General features: G+C 40.8%; 2 protein-coding genes across 5 annotated transcripts in view; one reads left to right on the top strand and one right to left on the bottom strand.

Moving 5' to 3' along the window:
• Positions 1-25,232, bottom strand: part of CDC20B (cell division cycle 20B) — a 71,959-nt gene extending 46,727 nt beyond the window's left edge. For 2 of the 3 annotated variants that reach the window (XM_078365503.1, XM_078365505.1), the window contains exons 1-2: positions 20,912-24,471; positions 20,571-20,633 (exon numbers count right to left, since the gene is read on the bottom strand). In XM_078365503.1, the coding sequence (XP_078221629.1) occupies positions 20,571-20,633; positions 20,912-20,974 (126 nt within the window). In that variant the 5' untranslated portion in view covers positions 20,975-24,471. Of the gene's footprint in view, positions 1-20,570; positions 20,634-20,911; positions 24,472-24,535 lie in introns of those variants that run through there. The other variant, XM_078365504.1, reaches the window with a different exon arrangement.
• Positions 8,007-12,653, top strand: GPX8 (glutathione peroxidase 8 (putative)). Of its 2 annotated transcripts, XM_002744975.6 has the most exons (3): positions 8,007-8,236; positions 8,828-9,089; positions 11,629-12,653. In XM_002744975.6, the coding sequence occupies exons 1-3, from the start codon at positions 8,033-8,035 to the stop codon at positions 11,790-11,792; spliced, it is 630 nt and encodes a 209-aa protein (XP_002745021.1). In that variant the 5' UTR covers positions 8,007-8,032; the 3' UTR covers positions 11,793-12,653. The 2 variants fall into 2 exon arrangements, with proteins under 2 accessions (XP_002745021.1, XP_017825405.1); XM_017969916.4 differs by lacking the exon at positions 8,828-9,089.
• Positions 25,233-27,621: the final 2,389 nt, after the last annotated feature.

Raw genomic sequence — 27,621 nt, 5'->3', positions numbered from 1 at the left:
GGTTCAGCCATCAACTCCTTCAGGAAGGTGTCACTGACATTCCCTTCCTCCTGATTCCAGACTAGGTTAGGCAGCCTATGGTAGCTAAATAATGGTTCCAGAGATATCCAGATCCTAATCCCTGGAACCTGTAAATGTTACTTCATATGGCAAAGGGCTATGTAGATGTTAAGTTCAGGATGAAGTTAAGTTGAGGTGGGGAGACTATTGTGAATTTTCCAGATGCGCCCTAAATGCAGTCATATACATCCTTGCAAAAGGAAGGCAGAGGGAGATGTGACTGCACACAGAAGAGGAGAAGCAATGTGACCACAGAGGCAGAGATAGGAGTAATAGGGCAACAAGCCAAGAAATCCTGGCAGTCACCAGAAACCAGAAGGGGCAAGGAATGGATTCTCCCCTAGAGCCTTTGGAGGAGGCCAGGTCCTGCTGACACCCTGGCATCTCCCCAGTGAAACTGAGTTTGGGCCTCTGGCCTCTGTAACTGGAAGAGAACATGTGGGTTAAAGCCGCCAAATTTGTGCTAATTTGTTGCAGCAGCCCTAGGAAACAAATACTCAGCCCTCCCTGTGCTTCCACATTCGCCACGCTTCCACATTCGCCACACGCCACACATGTCCAGCATGACCACCTATGTTAATAACATTTACCAAACACTTAATCCATCCCAAGCACTGCGATATATGAATTAGATGGAGTATTTTCGTTTCATCACATTCCTGTGAAATGGGTACTATTATTATTTCCCCCATTCTACAGAGTTGGAAGACAAATCTTAATGGGGTTAAGTAATTTAAGCAAGGATCCAGAGCTAATAGGCAGTGGATTCAAGATTCAGTCCACTGCGTACAGCTGTATAGATCATTGTCTCTATGAATTGCACCCTCTGGAATATGCAGTGCACAACCTTCACAACCAACCAGAGCAACCCTGCCACAGTTTGAACTCTGGCAAATCAATCTAATTCCTGTGCTAAAAAGCAGGTCTGTTCATATTCCACTCATCTGTTTTACTTTCTCTCCTGCTATATCATATATTCCTCAAGACCAGGGACTTTGTCTTTTACCTTACTATCCTCGGGGCATTGGTATCTAGGAACCCCATAATAAATAAATGGATGAATCTCTTTCCCTAAAGACAATAAGTACTAAAAAAGACACAAGGGATTTGAGAAAGAATCCAAAGGCAAGGAAATACGTTGTTTTCCTTCTTCTCCATTTAGGAGAACAATTCTCAGGCTGGCACCGTGGCTCATGCCTATAATCCCAGCACTTTGGGAGGCCAAGGTGGGGGGATCACTTGAGCTCAGGAGTTCAAGACAAGCCTAGACAACAGGGCAAAACCCCGTCTGCACAAAAAACACAAAAAAATTAGCCAGGCATGGTGGTGCATGCCTGTAGTCCCAGCTGCTCAGGAGGCTGAGATGGGAGGATGGCTTTAGCCCAGGAGGTAGAGGTTGAAGTGAGCCAAGATCATGCCATTGTACCCCAGCCTGGGCGATAGAGCCAGACTTTGTCTCCAAAAAAAAAAAAAATTCTCAAATGATCCAGAGTAAAATAAACATTTCTGCAGAAACTAGAGAATGCAATAAATAAAAGTGCATCTGGGCTTTTAAAACAAGTTCAAGTTTATAGGGCCAGATAAATAAAACCCAGAGTAATGACAGCACTTTCAGAACTGATACTTGTTAGTGATCTATTAGCAAAACATGACAAATAAGAAAAATACCTGCCCTCCGATGGATAAATGTATTCTTTTTCTCAGTTTTCCAATAGGAGTAGGAAGTAACTAGTAATTAGTTTGCTGCCAGTCCTAGATGGTACAAGTCAGTGGATCCATGCTAGCCTGAATGAATCTCCCATGGTGGACTGAGGCATTTAGTCTCTGGCCTTCTGCTATTCAACTTGTTGTCAGAAGCTTGAGTGGAGATTTATCTATCAAAATTGTTGATGCTCTAAGCTGAAAATATAGTTAAAATATTAAAGGACAGAATAGAATTCAGAATAAAGTCTGGGACAAGGACCAAAGCAGTAAGATTTAATTCAATAAGGATGCATGAGCAATATTTCCATTTAGATGTTTTTTTCATTGCACAGGCATAAGATGGAAGAGAACAGACACGCAGTGGAAAAGACTGGCAGTGTTAGGCAGCCACCACTAGAGTCTGAGTGAACAGTATGGTGAAATTGCTGTAAAATAATCAGTACAATTTTAGGCCCCATTAATAGAAAAATAGTGTCCAGAACAGGAGCAATCAAAACTCTGTCTCTGCACCACTCAGAATGCATCTGAAGAACTACGTCCAGTCCCAGAACTGTTTTTCAGGAAGGGAGGTGAACAAGTCAGGATTCGAACCCTGAGTTCATTTGGAGGAAAGAGACCACAGTGACAGGGGTCAGGGTAAACACAGTAATGGGGCAACACCCCAGCACATGCAAGGGTGGAAACCTGGGATGTTTAGTCTAGGAAAAAGAAGACCTAAAAGGGTCCAGCACAGTGGCTCACATCTGTAATCCAAGCACTTTGTGGGAGCCAATGCAGGGGGATCATTTGAGTCTGCAGAGCACAGGGTCTATAGAGCATCTTGAGCACCCCCCCACTTCCTTCCATTGCGCTAGCCAAGGCTACCTTCACTAAGACTCTTCATCTATCATCTGGACCTGCCGCCCTGCAGACCTCCTATGGCCCCCTCCAGGTATCTTTAGCACACATGGACAAGCTTTTTGATGGTGGTGTTCTCCAGGCCCTCTCCTTTTTGGGTGCTTATACAGTGGTTTCTTATAAAACAAAGTGTCTCCTGATGAATGAAACCAATGTATTAGTAATCCAAGCACTTTGCGGGGTGGGGGGGGGGCAATGCAGGCGGATCACTTGAGGCCAGGAGTTCTAGACCAGACTGGGTAACATAGTGAGACCCTGTCTCTACACACAAAAAAAAAAAATCAAAAAATTAGCTGGGCATGGTAGCATGCACCTGTGGTTGGTCCCAGCTACTTGGGAGGCGAAGCGGGAGGGATCGCTTGATCCACGAGGTCGAGGCTGCAGTGAGCTACGATCACACCACTGCACTCCAACCCGAGTGAAAGAGTGAGATCCTGTCTCAAATGACAAAAAAAAAAAAAAAAAAAGAAGAAGAAGAAGAAGAAGATCCAAAGGAATTGTCTTCAAATATACAAAGGGATGCATTTATGAATAAAAGAAAAACTTACTTTATATTGCTCCCTATGATATAACCAGGACTCATGAAGGGGTAGATTCAATTCAGAGAACTTTGAAAGATAGCACAGTTTGAATATAAAGTATAAATCTGTCAGTCCCTGCACTAGGGACATATGATTCACAGTGGTATAGATTAACATTAATAATTATGTATTTAATGATATTTTAAATTTTTTCAGTTTTAATGTAAAGTTTTCCTTATAAAAAATTAATTTGAGAAAAACAACTTGTATTTAAATACTCATTTGTTAGTATGAGTATTAAAATGTTGAACAAATAAATGATATACAGATATGGCAAAATCACAGAGGTGGTATTCCTTCAATGGCCAGTGAAGAAAATACTGCTGTAGATTGTGCTATTTCATCTTCAGTATTTTTAAACTTCTGTTCCAGGATCTATCTCCTGCTGAGGAAATGCCTGTCGCATAGTTTTGAATGACTCAAGTATTTATTAATAGAAAGGAAGAGGAAGATAAGAAAAGTAAGACAAAGAAGGGAAAAGGTATGAATGACTCAGTACTCCAAGCACATCAGGTCAGCTTGTTTACCTGTACAGCTCATAACTTAGTGACACTAAACCAGGAGGAATTCAGAGCACCAGAGCCAAAAATAAATAGAAAATAACCCAGAGGGGTTAAAAATAAGGTCAGGAAGTAGCAGAATGAAACAACTGAGAAAATAGAAACAAATATATCTAGTGACAATTTGACACACAAATATCCAGGGGGTGGGAAAAATCTAGACATGCCAGAAAAAACCTGCTGGTGATGCCAGTCTTGCTAGAACCTTAAGACAAAGATAAAAGTAGCAAAGGCAGCCCAGGTAACCATACCCCAATCCCGTTCCCTAACCTCTGAGTGTGTGCCCCTCCCACCTACCACAAACCCAACACCCCAGCATTCTGTCCACAAGACCTCTCAAATTTAGGGTCTCAGTACTGTTTCAAATTAGTCATGAAGACCAAAATGTTCATCTTCTCATGTTTGAACCTTCAGTGCCCTCCCACCCTAGTGGGCAATATGACCCACACACTGTCAAGGTCATTTTCAGGTAAACATCATACTTTATCTTCATTACCAGCAGCTGCCTGCAGGGTCTACAGAGCATCTTTAGCACCCACCCACTTCCTTCCATCATGCTGGCCAATGCTACCTTCACTAAGACTCTTCATCCATCATCTGCTGCTCTGCAGACTTCCTGTAGCCTCTTCCAGATAACTTCAGTACACATGGACAAGCTTTTTGTTGGTGTTCCCCATGCCCTCTCCTTTCTGGGCACTTATACAGTGGTTTCTTATAAAATAAAATGTCTCCTGATGAATGAAACCCCTTGAATTAGTCTGTTCTCACACTGCTAATAAAGCATACCCAAGACAGGGTAATTTATAAAGGAAAGCAGTTTAATGGACTCACAGTTCCACATGGCTAGGGAGTTCTCACAATCATGGCGGAAGGTGAATAAGGAGCAAAGTCATGTCTTACATGGCAGCAGGCAAAAGCTTGTGCAGAAGAAGTCTCATTTACAAAACCATCAGCTCTCATGAGACTTATTCACTACCACGAGAACAGTATAGGGGAAACTGCCCCTATGATTTAGTTATCTCCACCTGGTCCCACTCTTCACACCTGGGGATTATTACAATTCAAGGTGTGATTTGGGAGGGGACACGGAGCCAAACCAGATTACCAGTCCACCAGAGTGCTACAGCCATCTCACCTACCATGTTTTCTTCTACATAAATGTATTTACCTATTACACAGAAACAGTTTCATGAAGTTGAAATAATTTTGGTTATGAACTTGAAAGTTCAAAATTCTATTCTTCATTGCTCCATTCACTAGTTCTGTGATCTTGGCTGAGTTAACTCCTTCCATTTCAAAGAATTATTGTGAAGAAAATAATGTGTATACTAAAGAAGACTGTGTGCAGTATAAACTCTCTAAAAATGTAAGTCATTTATGTAGCACTCAGTGATTTGCTGCCTTATAATTCTTCCCCGTCTCATGTGTGTTCTCATATTTCCAAAGTTGATTTTACATTTGTGTGAGATTGGCTCCTTCCCTTGCACCCTCTTTGTATCCTTTCCAGGGCCTGAGTTGGTTGATAACTGAGTCAACTGCTTTATCCCATTCTTGACCTAGTAGCTTCTCCTGCCTTCGCCAAGAACTCATCAATCTCTTCCCCTCCTATAGGAAGCCTTCCTTCATCTACTGAAAGAGTGCAGGTGGTTTTTCTAACATACTACCCCTTTCACAGAGAAATGTGCCATTTTGATATATCTGTAGTCTGAGAATAGTGTTAGCATAGACAGAACATGGAAACAATGATGGCAGATCCCCAGAAGGCTGAGAGATGATGATATCAAAATGTGTGCAGAGAAAGACTGCCAAAACAAAGAAGAGACATGCCAGGGGGTGGGCCAGGGCCAAATCTGTGTTCATCAATGCCGTCCAGTGCACAAGTTCTCCAAAGTGCTGTTTGAATGTTTGGTTAATGGGCTGGTATGACAATTTATATATCGTACCTTCATTATTTGAAGCTCTTAAGCCTTAGGAACATTAAATTAACAAACTGGTTCTGATTTCATCCTTGACAAGAGACATACACATAAGTTTTCAAAGTTGTATTCATATGATATGGAATTTTGTGGTCAAATCAACCTCCACATCAGGGCTGCATAAATTGTTTCTGGTTGTAAAAACTGGCTTATTCAGCAATCACATGCAAGTTTGTAACAGCATAATGTTGGCCTTTTCGAATACATTCATCTATGGATCACTTGAGAAGGGTTTCTATACTTACAAAACAATGGACTAGAAACTATCACCATGATTTTATCAAAATAATATCACCCATTGGGCCCTGCCTAAGCAATGGTTAGTCAGCAACCCTGCCAGAGATAACCACTCTGTCTTTCCACCTCAAAACACAGATAGAATGGGTTGTGTTTACACAGCTCAAATAACAGCAGGTATTCCATGAATTAACTTTTAAAATGCATGTTCCTGAGCTATTTACTTGTATAGCCTGAGGAGTTAAAATATCTAGTGTTTTCATAGAGACATGAAATACATCCACTATGGAAAACAAAGAGAAACCATAGATTCTTGTTGCTCTAAAACCAAAAATAGGTTGAGGTCTAAAGTTTATCAAACTGAAACATGCGTGTGTGTCATGAGAGGATCTTGTAAAAATACAGATTCTGACTCAGGAGGTCTGGGGGGGCCCAAGATGTTGTGTTTCTAACAAATGCCCAGGCCGTAGTCATGTCAAAGGTCCTGGATCCCACTTAGAGAGCAAGGCCAGAGAGCTTCAGTAACATAGCAGTGTTCATGTCATATAAACACAAGGAGTTCGGCTTTTTAAATGATTCAGCCAGAGAACACAGAAGTAAAATTATCAGGAAGTGATACAACACATTTGATGTACATTTTTGTTCTTTACTAGGAATGATGTTTAAAAGGGAATACTGTCTGCATAATCATTCCTTTTTCTATTGTTTCCATTCTTACTGGGCCCTGAGAGTGGGAGTCAAGTGGCTTCTCTCACAGGTTTGACACAGTAGGCTATGGGCTTTGCTCAGCCACCCAAAAACACACACGCCACAGAGCGGGCACCAGAAGAGCAGGCAGTACCCTGAGCACCCCCTAAAGCTCCGCAAGCTAACAGCGACAGGAAGGGCACTCCACAAGCAGCTCAGCTCATTCCCTGCACTTTCTGGAAACACATCGTGATCAAGGGGAACAATGCACCTTCACCCAGAACCTGCTGTCTTACACAGAGCAGAATTTAAAGTGAATGGCTTTTAGGATATGCAGCCCTCAATTTCCTCCCTATACCTACTCCTAAAATTCATGACCATTAGCAACAGCAAAGTTAGGCCCCCTATACAAGGCAACAGCCAATGGGGGAAAATAAAGACAAAAACCAAAGCAATTAGCCTGGGTACAGTGGCTCATACCTGTAATCCCAGCCCTTTGGGAGACCTATCATTTTGATATGTCAGAAGTGGGTTGTTTAAAAATGCAACAGGTGTGGGTGCATCACAGTTCCAAGGACAAGTATTGTTTCTCAGTTGTGTGTGTTTGTACTCAGTTATGTTGCAAAGTGCACTGTTGACTGGGGGTCATGATCAGAAATTTGAAAAACATTGGATTATAGTTTGCTTTTTGATAGAGAGGGGTTTTTTTTAACACCTTTACAATTTTTAATACATTTATTTTGACTCTATTCACCTAGTATTTGATTGCCTTAGCTAGATGATGTCAGGGCAAATAGCCTTTTCAGATATTTCTTTCCACTACAAATTTCCTGATATCATATAGCATGTTTAACCCATACATGTAATACTAACGTCCTTCAAGCTGTACATCATATGAGTAGGTCACATTTCATCTACATTCTAAACTATTCCTGGGCATTGTACTCCATCTGCTGCATCCAAACTGTTGCTCAATAAATACACAGGATGCTTAACATGGGGATGAGCCCTCCATAGCTTTCAAGTTAGAAGAGCACCATCTTCTGGAGAAATATTTTCTTTGTAGGGAAAGTGTCAAAGACCTACCAAAATGTCCTGATTTTTCTAACAAAAATTATAATTACACTACAAATATTTTGAAATTCCGTAGAGCTCCTTGCTTCATTTGGGAGTTTCGCTTCATGCCCCCCTGAGAAGGGGTCTTTCTGTTCCTTAGTAGTGAAAGCAGTAAGTCTGCCCTTCCTGGTTTTCTGTTAAACTAAGCCGGTTTCAAGTTTCAGCTCCTCCTTGAATTCCAGGCTGCTGAGACTTCCCTCTAGAATCCTCCAACATGGAGCCTCTTGCAGCTTACCCGCTAAAATGTTCCGGGCCCAGAGGAAAGGTATTTGCAGTTTTGCTGTCTATGGTTCTATGCACAGTAACACTATTTCTTCTACAACTAAAATTCCTCAAACCTAAAATCAACAGCTTTTATGCCTTTGAAGTGAAGGATGCAAAAGGAAGACCTGTTTCTCTGGAAAAGTATAAAGGCAAAGTAAGTTGCACTATCTGATTTTTATTTTTATTGTTTTTCCTTGTCTCTGTTTATTCCTCTTAATAAAACCATTTTTTGCTGTTACATGGTCATAAGTTGGAATTTAGTCTTCAGAGTAATGGTATTAGTACATCACTTTAGTTATTCAAACTCTGATAGTTTACTGCTAAATAATAGATTCCGATTATCTCGTTTCTTTAAAATGCTTTAATTTTGTGCTGTATTGATACTTAAACTTGTTTGGAAAATGCTTATAGTTAGTAATGTGAACATCATGACATTTTTTAAATAAAAGTATTGGTTCTACAATCTAATAAGTTTAAAAGGTACTTATCAAGGATCATAGTTTTATCTTTTATTTAAAAACAAATTTTCATGAGTACCTAATGCTTTTTTAATGGAAGTACTAATTCAGGGCCTTAATTCAGGCATCCAGGTTACAGTTTTCAATAAAACTGTGTATGTCCAAATATATGAAAAAAATCAATCAGAGGTTATATTTCCCCAAAATTGTTTAGGATTTTAACTACTTGCAGAATTTTTTAAATATTTTGCTTCACTTTCCGGTTGGATTTTTTCTTTTTCCGGGAGGTTTCACTAGTTGTAAACGTGGCTAGTGACTGCCAACTCACAGACAGAAATTACTTAGCACTGAAGGAACTGCACAAAGAGTTCGGACCATCCCATTTCAGCGTGTTGGCTTTCCCGTGCAATCAGTTTGGAGAATCGGAGCCCCGCCCAAGCAAGGAAGTAGAATCTTTTGCAAGAAAAAACTACGGAGTAACATTCCCCATCTTCCACAAGATTAAGATTCTAGGATCTGAAGGAGAACCTGCATTTAGATTTCTTGTTGGTAAATATCTGCCTTGCCTCACTAGTATGATGTTTTAAATTGCTTTTCACTTTTAAACAATTATACCAGGACTATACTTTCCGATTTCATTTGAAACATTGTATTGGGAAAGCTTCATAAAACCACCAAAAAGCCAGAATCTCATCCTTTGTAACTTCTAGAAGTTATGCTCCCCTGAAATAAATGTTTTAGCTTCTTAGATGGCAAACAAATTCTATTCCAATGTATTTTACTCCTTAAGACCATCTTCCTGAAGAATTTACTTAAAGTGTGCCCATGGCAATTTTCACAAAATATCTTAATTCTCCTCTCATGTAACTAGCATCTGGGGAAATGTCCCTTCCCATCATTAAAGCCACTCAGCTCTCATGAATACCGCTGAGCATTATTAGTTAACATATGTTTGTGGCTAATTTCATCTTGCATTTCTTACCTGAAACAATATTCTCAAGGACAAATATGTCAGCTTACCAGATTTTTGCAAAAATCTAAAAACCATATAACTTGATTTTTTCAGAGGGCAGTAGTATTAGGCTCTCTCTCCAATTAAGCTAGCTACAGAAATCTGTTTAAAGACTTGCCAAGGTCAGATAGCACAAAGGTCACAAGGCATAGTGACAGCATAGGCCTTGGCCTCAGGCTACCTGGGTTCAAACCCCTGCTCTGTTATTTTTGCTGTGTGGCTTCTTAACTTCTCTGTGCCTGTTTCTCATTTGTAAAATAAGGCTATCAATAGTACTGACTTCCTAAGATTGTTCGGAATTAAGTGTGTTAATAGTAAAAATAAAGTACTTATATTATACACTGCTTGCTCTGTGCCAGACATTGTTCTAAAGGACATTAGTCAAAAAAAAAAAAAAAAAAAAAAAAAAAAAAAAAAGCCAGGCACCGTGACTAACACCTGTAATCCCAGCACTTTGAGAGGCCAAGGTGGGCAGGTCACTGGAGGTTAGGAGTTTGAGACCAGCCTGGCCAACATGGTGAAACCCCATATCTATGAATAATACAAAAATTAGCCAGGCATGGTGGTAGATGCCTGTAATCCCAGCTACTCAGGAGGCTGAGGCAAGAGAATTGCTTGAACCTGGGAGATGGAGGTTGCAGTGAGCCAAGATCATGCCAATGCACTCCAGCCTGGGCAACAGAGCAAGCCTCCATCTCAAAAATAAAGAAAGAAAGAAATAAAGAACATTCGCTAAAATTCTCTCATCTAACTTATTCTGATGACATCTTCAATCCTATCTTCACTATAGATAAGTTGACTTTTGATAAAACTATGAACTGAGAGTCAGGCAATCAAGCTTCTAATCCAACAAACCAAATAGTGATCTATAATATTTCACATAAGTGTGAAGTCAGAATCTTCTAGAAAGATTATATTTCATTTCTAGGGAAAGTTGATATAATGCCTAACACCATAAATGGCAACTACAGTGAGGTCTTTATTCCTTTTATTTTGAGGGTACACCGAGGAAAGAAAAGCCCAAGCACATGCCATTGATTCCTCAGTTATAGCAGCCAGATACGTGGCTAAGCCTTCTGAAGCCCCTATTAGCCTGTGTAATCAAAAAGGTTACAGTGATTTAAGTTTTCATTCAACTTAGATAGGGAGGATCATAGGGCGCAAAGGTTAAGAGCATGAGCTCTGGAGTAAAAAGGCCTAGATATCACTCCTGGCTCTACCACTCACTAGCCACGTAACCATGTGTCTAGGCCTCCATTTATATCTCATCTGCAAAATGGGGATAATAGTAATACCCACCTCACAGGGTCCCTGTAAGATTAAATGAGAGGATAAATTTGAAGCATGGAGCATACATTACTAGACACATAGTAAGCACTTCATAAATTTTAGTTATAATTGCTATATTTTTTCATATGTTAGTCAATAATATGAACATAAGTCTTGAGGGGTATAAATAGAAAAAATATCTACATTTCTTGCATAAATTAAGATTTATCAAAAGGATGTCATGACTGGGCATGGTGGCTCATGCCTGTAATCCCAGCACTTTGGGAGGCCAAGGCAGGAGGATCACTTGAGTGCCCAGGAGTTCAAGACCAGCCTGGGCAACACAGCAAGACTCTGTCACCCAGGCTGGAGTGCAGTGGTATGATCTCAGCTCACTGCAACCTCTGCCTCCTAAAAAAGAAAATAAAATTATTGCTTTGATTGCTTTTCAAAATACAATGATTATTCACTTTGGGATGCCAAAACTCCATCTCTACTAAAAATACAAAAATTTGCCTGATGTGGCGGCCCATACCTATCATCCCAGGAACTCGGGATTACAACTTTGCTTCATTTCATGATACTAGATCAGATACTAGGTGAGCAGACTCACAGGTGAAGTCATCAAGTATATTAAAATCTGGTTACTCTAACCTTGAGTTTCACTCTGTTTGAGTGTTTTGTTTTTGATATTATGACAGTCCTAGAACTTGATACTAAAGCTGTCATTTGTGCAGATACTAATAGAAGTAAAAACCTTGACAAAGAATAAATTATGCTCATGAAAATATGTTCTGGATATTTTAGATTCTTCAAAGAAGGAACCAAGGTGGAATTTTTGGAAGTATCTGGTCAACCCTGAGGGTCAAGTTGTGAAGTTCTGGAGGCCAGAGGAACCCATTGAAGTCATCAGGCCTGACATAGCAGCTCTGGTTAGACAACTCATCATAAAAAAGAAAGAGGATCTATGAGGATGCCATTGCATTTCTAATAGTCAGAACAGAGAAATGTCTCCAAGAGTGTTTGATCTCATTTTAAACACATTTTTGGAGGCAGTATCTTGCTGTCACCCAGGCTGGAGTGCAGTGGTGCGATCTCAGCTTACTACAACCTCTGCTTCCTTAAACTATCTATTAAATGTGGCAATGAAGGATGATTTTTTTTTTAATGTTATCTTGCTATTAAGTGGTAAGGAATGCTCCCAGGATAAAGATGTTACCCAAAGCAAAAATCAAGAGTAGCAAAGAATCAACAGGAAATATATTAAATATGTCCTCTGACCATACTAAAGAATTCAGAAGGCCAGGCACAGTGACTCATGCCTGTAATCCTAGCACTTTGGGAGGCCAAGGCAGGAGGTCATGAGGTCAAGAGTTCGACACCATTCTGGCCAACATGGTAAAACCTCATCTATACTAAGAATACAAAAGTTGGTTGGGCGTGGTGGCAGGCACCTGTAATCCCAGCTACTGGGGATGCTGAGGCAGGAGAATCACTTGAACCCAGGAGGCAGAGGTTGCAGTGAGCTGAGACTGTACCACTGCATTCCAGCCTGGGCAACAGAGCAAGACTCTGTCTCAAAAAAAGAAACAGAAACAAAAAAAAATTCAGAATACACAGTGACCAATGTGCCTCAATATCTTATTGTTCAACTTGACATTTTCTAGGACTGTGCTTGATGAAAATGCCAACCCACTAGACCACTGTTTGGATTCAAGAGCACTGTATATGACTGAGATTTCTGGAATAACTAACTGTAAATGGTTATGTTAATGTAATGAAACACAAATGTTGAAAAATGTAAAATATATACACATGGATTCAAGTCCTTACATATGTTTGCTTTTTTTGTGTACAGGATTTTGTTTGTTTTTTTCTTTTTAAGTACAGTTTCCTAGTGTTTTACTATAATTGGCCAAATCATTTATAAATGCAGTATTATAACATTTGAAAAGTCTTCATAATTTTCAGTATTTCTCTCCTCATTATTTTTTAGAAGGAACTCAAATTCTGTAATTATAATATTACCAGGTGAGTCAGTCCTTATTTTTGAGTGAAAATCCCGAGTGTAGAAAAAAGGACATGAGTATAAGATCATTTAGCCTGATTCTGTATAGGGTGATTTGGGTTGCTAACATATTCCAACTAGATTAGCCACTTGGAAAGAATTCAGTGCTGCATCATTCTGATGGCTGAAATAGTAAAAATCAACTCCAAAACAGCCTAAACTCTAATGTAAAAAGGAATGATTGTACAAGTCCTGAAGTGTAGATCAGCAGTAGCTGAACCTTAGTAGAGTCACGGGACGCTTTTTCTCCCAGAGTCATGACCTTTATATTTTGTTAGCCTTATAACTGACTAACAAAGCAACCTGCCAAGTTGGTGAGGATTAATTACTGCCTCGTGAAATATATATTCATTGCATAAAAGAATTAAATAGAAAGATGGCCAAAAATGTAAAAATAGTGATATAAATTAGTGTAAAAAGAAAAAGGGCAGGGTGCAGTGGTTCATGTCTGTAATCCCAGCACTTTGGGAGGCCAAGGTGGGTGGATCACCTGAAGTCAGGAGTTCAAGACCAGGCTGGCCAACATGACGAAACCTTGTCTCTACTAAAAATACAAAAATCATCCAGGAATGGTGGTGAGCATCTGTAATCCCAGCTACTGGGGAGGCTGAGGCAGGAGAATTGCTTGAATGCAGGTTGGAGGCAGAGGTTGCAGTGAGCCGAGATTGTGCCATTGCACTCCAGCCTAGGCAACAGAGCAAGACTCTATCTCAAAAAAAAAAAAAGAAAGAAAGAAAAAGACCCAATTTAAGTAGTCTGTGACATGACTCCCAAATTCTGACCTAATGGATGAAAGTGAAGATGTTTCTTATGGTAACTTTAGTAATGCTACCTCAGTATATAGTTCTGTATATGTATTTGGACCCAAGTTCTTAGATAAACCAAACATATTTTATGAAGTATATTCTGCTTCAAAGTACTTATCAAGCCATGCAGCTATGAACGTACTTAGAATGATACTTGGTGGAGGCAGAGGTGGAGTTTCTACCAGAGGTCAAGAAGATTTGTAGGGACAGCCTCAAGAATGCCAGATGAGTATGTCAGCAAGCCTGCTCCTACCTTTTGCCAGCTGCACAACTTTGGGCAAGTCACTTAAGTACCTTATTTCAGTTTCCTCACCTGTAAATTGAACATGGGTCAAATGGAATAAAAAGCCCTTTGCCACTCTGAAAGTCAAGGAACATGCTTACCAAGGTGTTTTGAGTGACCAGGGAGGAAATCAGAACTAACCTGGATTGTTGGAGAAGAAAACAGAAGTCACCCAACAAGTCTATCTGTCCTTTGCAATTTTGCCCCTAGAGCCTACTACCAATTTGAATTCTGAGCATCTAAGAAAACATGTGTTCAGGTGGCCCCTCCAAGGGTCGCTGCCAGAGCACACCTACCCTGTATCCCCACACTGTGGCACTGCAGGGGTGCTTTTTGTGTTCCTGTTAGGGGCATGAGCAGAACTGCAAATGCCAGAGGCAGCGGAGACTCCCCACTGCTAGATGAATGATAATGGAGCTGCACTGGGAACAAACAGGACTGTCCCAGGGAACATGATACAGATGAACATCCTCCCTTAAGTCACTAGTTCTCTCCAAAGCCAGATAAAGTGGGTTTCTTCACTTATATCTCTCTAATCTCAGTTGCCTTATTCAACCTACAGATTCTATGTCAGTGCTGGATTTTTCTCCCCTTGCCCTTTAGGTAAGCAGAGCAGGCACATGGGGATTTGAAAGCCTGTCATACGTATTGCCTTGAAAGAGAGGACATTCATATGTCCCTTTGGGGTTCCATAACAATGAGGCTATATGTCCTGAGAGAGGGAGTGGAGTCATCTGCTGATGTGCTGCTACCATATACAGACAAACATACACTGAGGAAAAGTTGAATCTTTCCTGCATTGGACAATCTTCCTTCAGTCTTGTTTCTGCATCAAAAAGTCTAGGACACAGAGTGCTACAGGATGCCTGGACTAAGGACTATAACAGAAAAATAGCACTCGGGCCAGGCATGATGGCTTACTCCTGTAATCCCAGCACTTTGGGAGGCTAAGGTGGGCAGATCACCTGAGGTCAGGAGTTCGAGACTATTCTGGCCAGCATGGTGAAATCTCATCCCTACTAAAATACAAAAATTAGCCAGGCATAGTGGTACATGCCTGTAATCCCAGCTATTTGGGAGGCTGAGACAAAAGAATCACTTGAACCAGCCGGGCGTGGTAGCTCTCGCCTGTAATCCCAGCACTTTGGGAGGCCAAGGCAGGCAGATCACCAGGTCAGGAGTTCACGACCAGCCTGGCCCACATTGTGAAATTCCGTCTCTTAAAAAAAAAAAAAAAAAAAAAAAATCACTTGAACCTGGGAGACAGAGGTTGCAGTGAGCCAAGATCACACCACAGTACTCCAGCCTGGGTGACAGAGCGAGACCCTGTCTCAAAGACTCCGTCTAAAAAAAAAAAAAGAAAAATATCAGACATCACATAAAAGAGTATTCAACTGTTGTCCTTGTGAAAAGGAAAAGGACAAAATCAAATGCATTTTAACTGTGGTAACTAATTCACTGACTTGAAGTTTGCCTTGTTTGTGTTCTTTGGTGTCTGGAGAGGAATCCTTCTACTTCATACTACTCTTGATCATCTTACAGCAGATGTAACAACAGTGGTCGGCATTGGAATAAATATGAATTTGCCTGAAATGCCCTGAAAGCTGTATTTCATTTTTTAATTTTTAATAATTACACTGTATCAATAATATGTATACATGTACATACATAATTCTTAATAACTGCAGTGTATCTAGCACATATATAATGGTGGCTGATAAATGTTTAATAGCAGACTCTGAAGGAGGAATCCTGACATACAGCATTTGCCAGTTTAAATGTAAATGTTCACCTTCCTCACAGCCAATTTCAATCTACCAATGGTTTATTAACTAGGATGTAAAATTTCTAAAAATTTGACAATTGGGGATGGGCATGGTGGCTCAGGCCTGTAATCCCAGCACTTCAAGCAGCTGAGGTGGGAGGATCACTTGAGCCCAGGAGTTCGAGACCAGCCTGGGATAACATGGCAAAACCCTGTCTCTACAAAATATCAAAAAATTAGCTGGGTGTGGTGGCACATGCCTGAGGTCCCAGCTACATAGGAGGCTGAGGTGGGAGGATCACTTGAGCACAAAGAGATCAACGCTGCAGTGAGCCGAGATGGCTCCACTAAACTCCAGCCTGGGCAACACAGTGAGACCCTGTGTCTACAAAACAATTTAAAAATTAGCCAGGTGTGGTAGCACACACCTGCGGTTCCAGCTTCTCAGGATGCTGAAGTGAGAGAATTGTTTAAGCCCAGAAGGTAGAGGCTGCAGGTAGCCATGAATGCACCACATTGATTTGTGGTGTTCCTTTGAAAGAAAAATTACATGTTTGGATGGAGCTGATATGAGGACACTCTGTCCATATTTAGTACCCTGCTTCATTTCATCTTTCCCATAGAACAAAATTCTAGTAATTGTTATGCCCAGAGACTAATCCATCACATTCCTTCCCACTCTCCCTTCCCCTCATCCAGCTGTCCCTTGCAGAGTGGCACAGTGTCTTTGCAGAGGAATAAAAAGCAGCAAAGGGAGAGAAGTTAGGAAGCTATCACTATAATAGTGACAGGTTCAGAGGGCAGCGATGGGAAGTAGTGACATTCCCAGCACCAGTGAACAGCCAAGAGACTGCCCCAAAAGAAAACACCTGGGAGAAAATACTTTGCCATCAACAGAGCCTCCCTTCTTTTTCCAATCCCTTTTCCTTCTGCTTGCCCCTGACATCCCAGCGTGTAGCACTTTCTTTCCCTCTCCCTCCTATGGAAACATTTTCTCTTTTAATTTGTATCTTCACTTTCCTCCTAACCCATTCATCTCTTTAACATTTTTTATCGCTTTAACGTATTTTTTATTTCATTCCATTCCTTGCCTCCTTTCTCATCATCTCAATAATATGGGACTAAACCACAGCTTTAAATGTCTTCTGTTTATTAAATATGAGGTTGGTTTCCCTACGGAATCAACAGTTCTAAAAAAGAAAAAGTTTTGAAATTTTTTAAGTTGGCATTTTCAGAAACAGAAAATCAAATACTGTATGTTCTCACTTCTAAGTGGGAGCTAAATAATGGATGTACATGGACATGATGGAAACAGCAGACACTGGAGACTCCAGAAGGGGAAGGGAGGAGGGAACACAAGGACCGAAAAACTATCTGTTGGGTACAATGTTCACTATTTGGGTAATGAGTTCACTAGAAGCCCAAACCCCAGCATCACCCAATATATTCATGTCACAAACCTGCATATGTGCCCCCAGATCTAAAATAAAATAAAGTTGGCATTTTATGTCTTGCTCTTTAATTTAAAAAAACTAAAACACAAAGGCCAAGCCTTCTAAACTTAGTAGGTTTTATTTTTATCACCAGGTCAATGATTCTCTGTAGAAAATAACATGTTGAAATTTAACCTTAAAAAATGACAAGATGAAAACAATACTTACATGAAAGATATACTTAAACATAAATCTCCTGAAAGTGAAATAACAAAAAGAGGATGCAATCTGAAAGTAGTAAAATGCGTAAGAATCAAACTATACGTATCTATTCAACCCATGTTCTAGAAATACATTTAAACTTAAATAAGGAAAGCATAAAAGTTATTTTACCATTAACTTAGAATCCAGCACAATAAAGATTGGGAAATATTTCTCATATCTCATCTATGGCATAACTAACTGATGGCACCACCAAAGTCAGTTCCACTAACTGGCTGTAAATGTCCGCATAAGAATACTGCTTGTCTGGAAGCCAGCACATATCAGATGCTGCTTCATGAGTCAAAATGCCTCCAAGGGAATGAGAAAATATTTAAAGTTATTTTGTATGGTTAGTTCTTCCCACTTCACCAGTTAGATCTCGTGCTCTCTTCCAGGTATTTCATGAACCTGTGATTTTACAGAAAATGAAGTGAAAGGATTGAGGCAAATCTTCCAAAAAAATTAAACCGTCGCCCACCCAGAAAATAATCCTCAATATTCTTGATATTTCAAGTGAAAATGTTTTAGTTGACTGACTCATCTGGAAAATTACCTCAGCTTTCCCTTCAGCTGACACACACAGTCACAGTTAGAGAAATTGACTCTAATGCCATATTCAGAAACTGATGATGCAGAAAGAAAGCGACTCTAATGCCATAGCAGAAACTGATGATGCGGAAAGAATCCCAAAGACATCACTGAAAATTTGGGGACACACTGTACATCTATTCCACATTGTTATTGCACTCTAAACCTTATAGTTAAAAATACATAGTTTCACAAATACTTTAACACTGTCTGCTCCAAAAGACTCCAAAAATATTTCTTAAAATTTTTTAGTGATGGTAAAGCAAACATAAGTCAATTGCTCTTTAAAGGAAAAAAATCTTAAGTAATTAATTGTAGTACTTTCCTTACCATTATAAAGCTGTCCATTGTATTATAACTGTATTATAAGTTATGGTAATAATATATTATGGTAAAAAGTGCCTTGCTCAATAGCAGAAAGTACACATAAACACATACTAATTACAGATTCAGTTACACGCTGATGTTCATAGTATATGCAATAAGACAGCAGTTGCATGTTAGCTGATGCCATTCACATATTCAACCAGCTAACAATACACTGCCAGCTCATCACACACAGGTAGCCACTGCATTTCACTGACAAGAGGAATTTATCCAGATGCAAGTGGCAGGGTAGTTGTGGCTGCTGACTTGACCTAAGCAGCCAGCTAACAACACACTGCCTACCTGATTCAGGTCATTGTGGATTCTCGTGGCCCAGGAAGTTTGTGAGGCTAAGTGCATAACATGAAACACAGTGGCAGAACTCTAATCTTAATAGTCACATTAAAGAAAACTCATAGACAAAACATGTTACTTCAAGGCTATAAGAAATAACATCAATATTTGCATGAATTTAGTCAAAAAAAAAAGTGAAACGAACAAAAACTTTAAAACTTTCAAAACACTTACACTTAGGTTTTCCAAATTAAATGTTTGGATAATGAAGATATGTTACTGCAGTACAAATGTTAAAAGTTACCTAACTGTAGGCCAGGCACAGCAGCTCACACCTGTAATCCCAGTACTTTAGGAGGCGAAGGGAGGCTGATCCTCAGAGGTTACAAGTTCAAGACCAGCCTGAGCAACATGGTGAAACCCCATCTTTAGTAAAAATACAAAAATTATCCGGGTGTGGTGGTGCTGCCTATAATTACAGCTACTCAGGAGGCTGAGTCACAAGAATTGCTTGAATATGGGAGGCAGAGGTTGCAGTGAACTGAGATTGCACCACTGCACTGCAGCCTGGGCAACAGAGCAAGACTCTGTCTCAAAAAAAAAAATAAAGAGTTACTTAACTATAGCTTTTCAAATCACTTCTATTTACTGATCAAAAGATTAGTTGTTTCAATTAAGCAGTAAAATAGGAGTTGAGATAATACATAAGCTGGGCATGACACAAAACTGTAGCAGTGTTTAGGGGGAAAATTAACATTAAAGTATTTAAGAAATGTAAGGGTTTAAATGTAATTAGTTTTCTCCTACTAGAAATGACATTAGTGATTGAGTTCTGAAAATGCAATTATGTATTCAATTTATGTTACCACTTGAGTACAGATTTTTTTTTTTTAAGGGACAGGGTCTGGCTCTGTCCTCCAGACTGGAGTGCAGTCATGCAATCATAGCTCATTGCAGCTTTGAACTCCTGGGATCAAGCGATCCTCCTGCCTCAGCCTCCCAAGTAGCTGGGACTATAGGCACATGCCATCATGCCTAGCTAATTTTTGTAGTTTTTTTGTAAAGACAAGTTCTCTCTATGTTGCCCAGGCTGATCTAGAAGTCCTGGCCTCAAGTGATCCTCCTGCCTCAGCCTCCCAAAGTGCTGGAATTACAGGCATGAGCCATGATGCCCAGTTGAAACATGTATATAAGAGCTAGAAAAATCTGTTCAAATGGTGATGGATTTGAAACTAGAATCTGTGAGTACAGGTCAAGGGAGGAGGAACTATTGAGCCTAGAGAGAAGTATGGTATATGGTGCCAGAGATTTAAAGAAGATGAAAGTTGTTTATGAGAAACGTTTTCAAAACCATTTAAATTTGTTTCCTTTTACACTGATTACAAGAGACAATAAAGACCTTTGGGTTTGGTCTTTCAAGGAGAACAGGTACAACATCGGATCAACTTCAAATTGCTCACGTTAAAAACCGTGGTTTATGCCACTTCTCCACACGTCCACAAGATGGCACCATTTCCATTTCTTTGGGGGGCGTGCTTCTCTGAATGCAACAGAAGGGAGTGCAACCAGCAACTGTTAAAATTATTAACAGCCGCTAGCAATACACTGCCTACCTGACACATCCCAGCTTTATCCTTTGCTGTGGAGGCAAAAACTAGAAAGAACGATTCAGATGCAAATGATTACCATTATTTGTCCGGGATCTTGATTTTCATAAAGAATGTTTTTAAGTATGTAATAAGATACCGTACTTAAGAGATTGTTTATAATTCTCATATTTTCAGACCAGCTCATACTTCCTACAAATATATTCTTTAGCAAGAATTAGTTTGTTCAAGATCAGAATTAAAACAGAGAACAAGAACAATCTCTAGACACTCACCTTGGCGGAGCCCTGACTTCTCTTCTGCTTCAAGTCTTTGGCGAGCACACGCATGATACTTTCCTTTTAAAACACAGATAACATATTAAGAGAGAAACTATTTAGGAAAATCATAATTTAAGGCGTGGAATTTTTCTAGATCCTGTGCTTGTCAAATTACACTCACTTTTTTTTTTAAGCAACTAGGCACCTTCAGAATAATAAATTACACCACTCAATTTTACTACCAGGATTTAGAGTTTCGTACCATCTCTTGGTCCTAAACAGATATTACGAACGGAGCCTTCGGCAAGAAGCCGCGTTAGAGAGTTAGGGCGAACGCAGAAAAGGACGTTACTCACCCACAGCACCTCCTCTTCGGTGCGGACCCTCCGAGGCGCGGTGCGCTCCAGCTTCCACTCCATTTCCGGCTGACTTCCCCCTGCCTGGCGTTTGGCCTCTCCTCGACCGCCTCTGGTTTTCTTCCCAGGTCTAAGCTAGTCTTGACGTCCTATTGTCAAAGCCCTGGAGTCTCGTCCCTCAGGACTATTCTATTTCACTACCTCCTCCATGTTCCCCACTCCTGTCACCGCTGCTGCTCGGTGTTCCCCACAATACCATTTAAAAAGGCAGCAGGGCGGCAGCTGACGCGGGAATCCCCCCTCCGGCTTCTTATTGGCCGGCGCCGCGGTGACGTCAGGGCCCGGGAGGGATTTCCCCGGCGCGCGCCGCGGCCCCGCCCCTGCCGGCCCGCTCAGGGGCCCGCCCCACAGCCGCCTCCGGCGGAGGCGCGCTAGGGGGCGCCAAGCTTTGCCGCGAGCCTTGGCGGGCCTGCGGCTGGGCCTGGCGCCCGGGACTGCCGCCGCGGCAGGAGGCTGAGAGGTTGGCGGGCGAAGAAGCGGGTTCTGGGAGTTCACGATCTTTCCATTTTCAGAAACAAGAGTATTTCCTCATAACAGCCCTGATCCCCGTTCCTTGGCTCCCACTTTTCTTTCTCTAACCCCACCCTGCCTTTGCAGGATCGAAGGGTGCACAGCTCTCTGGCTTCTGTCCGTTGGTAATCGCTGTGTCAGCTATTGATTTGAGGCGTCTTCATCAGTTCTTCGTTTTCAAACAGGCAAGGAAAAGTGGCAAGATTTCTATGCCGCTCGAAAAAGCGTTAACATATTTATGCAATAAATTATTCCCTGCTCTATACATTGGGAAGTGGTCAGGTCCTCTCACTCGGGCTTCTGAGCTCTGTTCCTAAGCAGGAGGTCGGTGAGAGAGGTGAAGAGGTAGTGAAAGAACCAATGACAGGCAGGACCTCAAAAGGCGTGAAGAAGGGGCCAGAAAGCTGAGCACACTGGGGACTCCGTGATAAAGGGGGAGAGGAAGATATTGAGGGTTGAGAAAGAGGTCGGGCGGGAAATGACAGGGAGCCAGATGAGCTGTGCAGCCTTAGCTGCCCATCTGAGCTGCCAAGAGAGCCGAGCTGTGCCATATGGCAGGAGGGGAAACTGCGTCTGAGAAGTGTCTAACAGCCTGGCAGCCAGTTTGTCCCTCCCTTTCTAATCCCCCAACCATTTTTAACATTGGATTGCATTTTACTCTGAGGCAATATGTGAGCTTGTGTATTTTTCTGGGGAAACAGTTCATAGATATCAGATACTCAAAAGGGTAGGTAATAAAAAAATTTAAAAAAACAAAACTCACTCCCCTGTTTTCCTTCATACTGAAAGCAGGAAAAATGGCGATAAAACCCAATCTTAGACCAGTTTTCTATGTACAATAATAATGCCGGTAGGGGTAATTTAATCTTCAAATGACGTTTATGAAAATGTGTGACAGTCAAATAACTAGGGGATTAAAAGATCTCTAAGTTTCACCCAGAAGAAGTCTACTTTCCTTGCAGTGGAGAACTCATTCCGAATTCCAGTAAATCCTTTCAGCAAACATTAAGAGAAATAAAAGTAAACTATTATTGGATGAGAGTCAGATGTATTGTTAATTTAAGTATCGGTCTTGCAAATGCCGACTAAAACTCGAAGTATTTTGGAAATAATAGGAAGGACATTTTATCTTTGTTCTATTTTTAAATACAGTTTACATTTGCTTATTTTGTATAAACACAGAATAAAAGCAATTCGATTAATGAGCTCATAAATCCATGTAAATTGGGATTTTTAGAATCCAATTTTTTACAAGTATAAGAATAGTGAATTATTCATTTATAATGCAGTTATCTATTAAAAAATACATTTATAAATTCCATTCTGGCCACTAATTCCACAGTATACCTATACACAACCTCTAACTGCCTTTTGTTCACTAGTGTAATGTAGAAAAGTATTAGTCAAATCTCTTTAGGAAGTTATTATGCAGTCGAATATTCAGATTAAAATTTAACCTCAGAAACTTGCCATTTAGCAAATACTACAGTAATAACTGTCAAGAATACTAAAATCATCTTGCATATAATGAGAACATTTCCCCCTATAATTAAACACAAAAATTAAAATCACAAGTTTTCATTGACCAAAACTGGCAGAGACCACCTTAACCAAGTGATCAAAGTTAGCATTCCCATTAATGAGACATGTTGACATACTGTGCTTCCTGATACGGTGCACCAAGAAGGGCACATCACTTTTGTGATATTCTTGACCCACAAAATGGATAACCCTAACAGTGAGAAAATACTAGACACACACAAATTAAAAGACAATCCACAAAACTGGCCAGTACTCTTCAAAAGTATCATGGTCATGAATAAAGAAAGACTAAGAAACTGTCACAGATTTAAAGAAACACGACGTGCCAACTAAATGCATTGTGAGGTTCTGGATTGAATCCTGGACCAGAAGAAAGAAAATTTCGGTTAGATAATTGTAGAAATGTGAATTTATCCATATCTGCAGATTAGTTTAATAGAGTAGCAATGCTGATTTCCTAGTTATGATTATTGTATTGTGGTTGTGTAAAATGTTAAGATTTGTGAAAGCTGAGTGAAGGATATAATGGAATTATCTGTACAATTTTTGTAACTTTTTTCTAAGTCTGGAATTATTTCAAAATGAAAAAATATTTAACATCATGTGGTCATTCTAATAAAAGCACTTTGGTACAACCGTTTAGGGGAAAACTGAAATATCCTGTAAACACTTTAATTTGTATAAAAAATGGTTTAGGAACAATATCTAATTCCAATATTTATGTGCCTGCGAGTAGCTTTACTATCTTTACAATGTTTCCTCTTTGAGCATGGGTTTTGCAGGGACGATGTGACAATGAGAAGGGCTGTGAGGAAGACTCCTCGAAAAAGGCCAATTCGAAGGATTTTGAAGAAAGCCGACGGGAGCGGAGGTGAAGCAGTGAAGGAAGGGAGAGAAAGAATTTGGAAAACCTTCCCTTAACTCTCAAAATCGCCGGTGCTCTGAGAATCTGAGCAGGTCCCTATGAATGGGAAGCAAGAGGATATTCAAGCTTCCCAGATGCGATCTCTTTTTTTTTTTTTTTTTCTTTCCAATTACACTTGATTCTAAACATCAAGAATGTTAAATTTCTCACAAATATGCCGTGTACATGTGCTCGCTTCAGCGGCACATGCACTGAATGTGTAATATACTAAGTACACTCCCTTCAATCCGCTCTCCCAACCGCCTCCTACCCTCCTCCCCAGCTTCGTCAGACCCTTTTCAACGCATTTGCACGTGCACACACAGAGTCCGGCCCTTTGGATCTTCCCCCATAAATAAGATCTCATTATACTTATCATTCTGCAACTTGCTTTTTCTAATTCACTGTATTCAACACGAGCAATGCAAACCTGAGAGCTCCCCATCCCCAGCTCCAAAGGCAGGTTTGCGCGCCCTTCCGGCCCGCGGTTCCTCCCGCCCGGCTCCGTGCTGGTCCCGCGCCTGCCGCCCACTGGCGCCCCTCTACGCCCTCTCCCGCCTCCGCCCCCAGCTTCCGCGCGCCTCCCGGCCGCCCCTGCGCGCGCTTACCGAGCCGGAGGGACCGTTGGCGTTAGTTCCAACGGTCCCAGGGACACCCGTTCCCCGCCCAGCAGGGGTTGGCGAGCGGGAACTGGGAATGTGAGGGCTGATACAGCTCCAGCCTGTGCGGGACAGGCGTTAAACGACTGCAGAAGCGGACAAGTTAGGATAACTGCACTCTGGTGGCGCGAGGAAATCATTCACGAAGAAAAGGAAAAGAAAGGGAAAACATCATCTCAGACTGATAAACTTTCTGCCTCAGGATGTAACGTGGCTCAGAATAGCGCAGGGATGGACGAATGAAGGCCGTATAGTGCACACTATCAGTAGGGCTCCAAAAATTTCAATTGCAAAAGTTCCAGCAGTGTAAAAGCCTCAATCAGAAGAGTGCTCAATAAAGTGGTACATCACCTCTCGTTACAGGGCTTATTGCTTATTTTTTCGATTACAAGTAGTTCCTGTATATGCATATTTTTCTATTACTGCCTGATTTCTAAGTAGGGTACAGGGACGGTCCTTTAAAATTGTTTCTCCATCCATACTCCGATTAACTGGGTTGGAAAGGTTTGCCCAGCTTCACTGCATGAAAATCTTAAGATCACCTCCAACCACTTATTTCCTTTAAGGCACTTTTCCTTTCACTTCCTCCTTAGAGTCGTTCTTGCATAAGGTAACCTCCCAAATAAGGCAGTTCCCTACCATTTTAAGGCAATGCAAGGAAAATATTAAAATGAAATTAACTCAAATCTGTATAAAACAATGGATGAAATTAGGCATATGACAATGATCCTTTCTCAAAGAAAAGCTGGTTCATGAATGCTCTAGAGCTGAAAATCTGTTTTCACTATTCTTCCAGAACTTCAAATGCGACATAATCCAAAACAGAACTGAGCATCTTATTTCCATTCTGCCCAGACCATCTATCTATTCTGCCCTCTGGGCGCCTGTTGCCAATATCACCACCTTCCTCATGGATCAGAGGCAAAGTCAGCCTTCCTTCTTTTCCAGATGTCCAAATCCAACTATCAAAGACATTTCCCCTCTGCTGTGTTGATTACATCTGCCTTCTTCTTAAACAATAATGATAACCTGATAACCCCCATCTATTCCTTTTTCAGTCCATTCATTTAACTTATGTCTTCGCACCCAGCAAGTGTCATGCACTATGCAAAGAAGTAGAGATTCAATGATAAAGCCATAAAAGGCAATAAGCATTATCTTAAGACGATCGTATTTCTCCCCTGCCCCAAGTCCCTTGAAAGACCTTCTTAACACATAGCATTAAGTTCTGAGTTCTCTAATTCACATAAAACCCCTTTAGGATTTAAATTCTCTCTGCCTTTCTCTCATAATTTCCCACAACATCACCAGTACCTCCTATCTTCAGATGTACTTGATACCAGCACTCTCTTGCCTTCAGGTCTTTGCTGAGGCTGCCTTACTTTTGAATTCTTTTTGCTTATCTCTTCCTGGCAAAATCTTACCCTCAAATTTCAACTACGTTTTTCAAAGAGCCTTCCCAAATCAAATCATGCTATCTAGAATTTCTTTCTCTTCCCTCTGTTCCCATAGCATACTGTTTGTACTTCTAGTCACACACACAATACTTCCAGATTGTGTGTGTGTGTGTGTGTGAGAGAGAGAGAGAGAGAGAGATACATTCTCCACAAGTTTGTAAGCTCCAAGAATACAAGGATCTTATCTTTTTCATCTTTGTTTCCTCTTCAGAGACTGGCTCAGTGCTTTGCATGTAGTAAGCTTTGCACTTGGTTGGTGCTCAATAATTTGTTCACTGAACAGATTTGTAGATGAGATTAGACCCTTTTCCAAATCGTAGAAGTGGCAATATAGAATCACAAAAGAAAGACCTTCACATGCCACATTTGGCATGTGGTAAACTCAGTTTTAAGAAATATGTGAGTTAAAAGGCATACTGGGGCTGGGCGCGGTGGCTCACGCCTGTAATCCCAGCATTTTGGGAGGCCGAGGCGGGTGGATCATGAGGTCAAGAGATCGAGACCATCCTGGTCAACATGGTGAAACCCCGTCTCTACTATAAATACAAAACTTAGCTGGGCATGGTGGCGCATGCCTGTAATCCCAGCTACTCGGGAGGCTGAGGCAGGAGAATTGCCTGAACCCAGGAGGCGGAGGTTGCGGTGAGCCGAGATTGCACCATTGCACTCCAGCCTGGGTCACAAGAGCGAAACTCCGTCTCAAAAAAAAAAAAAGGCATACTGGAAAGCAAAGTTACTTGAGCAAGGTAGGTACTAGGCCTGACACCTGTTAATTGTGTAGCTTAATATATGCTATTCTACCCCTTTAAGTCTCAAGTTCTTCAACTATAAAATAGGATAATTATTTATTATCTACTGTACAGATTTATGATGAGGATAAAGAGAGAAAATATAAAGCTCCTAAAAGTATACATTTCTTTCTTTGAGAATGAAGTGGTGGTACTTAGATGACTAAGTAAAATAAGTATTTGGATAATAAATATGTCTTTATAAAGCACTTGTCCAGAAGACACTATCCTCAGGTCCAGAACCATTAGGTACGTGGCACAAAGTAGGGGGTCAAGAAATATGAGTGAATTCTAAACCTCCAACTCAGTTTCTTAACTAGTAAACTAAATCCATATGGCTAATCTAGTTTGATGGTTGTGTGACTAGATAATAAACATTTACATTTAAATGTATTCCAATTCTGTGTCCACCAAGCAACCGCTTGATTTATGACTTAAGCTTAAGTCTGGGAAGACTTGCTCCTGAAAAGACCTGACACCTGACTTTAGCTATCCTGACTTTAGATAGCTATCCACCTCCCATTGTAGGTGAATTGGATTCTGGCTTACCTACTGGACTTGAGCTTGGTTAATGTAAGTCAGTATCCCATGATTGCTGTGTCTTGATAATAGTTCTGGACAAGTAGATTTGAACCAGAGTGGTGAAGTAGACAATGGGGTTCTGCTCCAGGCCAGATATTCTTGCTCTGCCATTTTGGTCAAGTTACTCTTCGCCAGAAGTCTGGTTACTTATATAATAAAGACATTAAACAGAGGAAGCTCTAATACTCTTTCCACTTCTGTATTGTTA

Source organism: Callithrix jacchus, chromosome 2 (assembly GCF_049354715.1).
Source record: "Callithrix jacchus isolate 240 chromosome 2, calJac240_pri, whole genome shotgun sequence".
Taxonomy (NCBI): Eukaryota; Metazoa; Chordata; class Mammalia; order Primates; family Cebidae; genus Callithrix; species Callithrix jacchus.
Note: the sequence above shows the minus strand (reverse complement) of the source record. Positions and strands in the feature narration are given on the sequence as shown.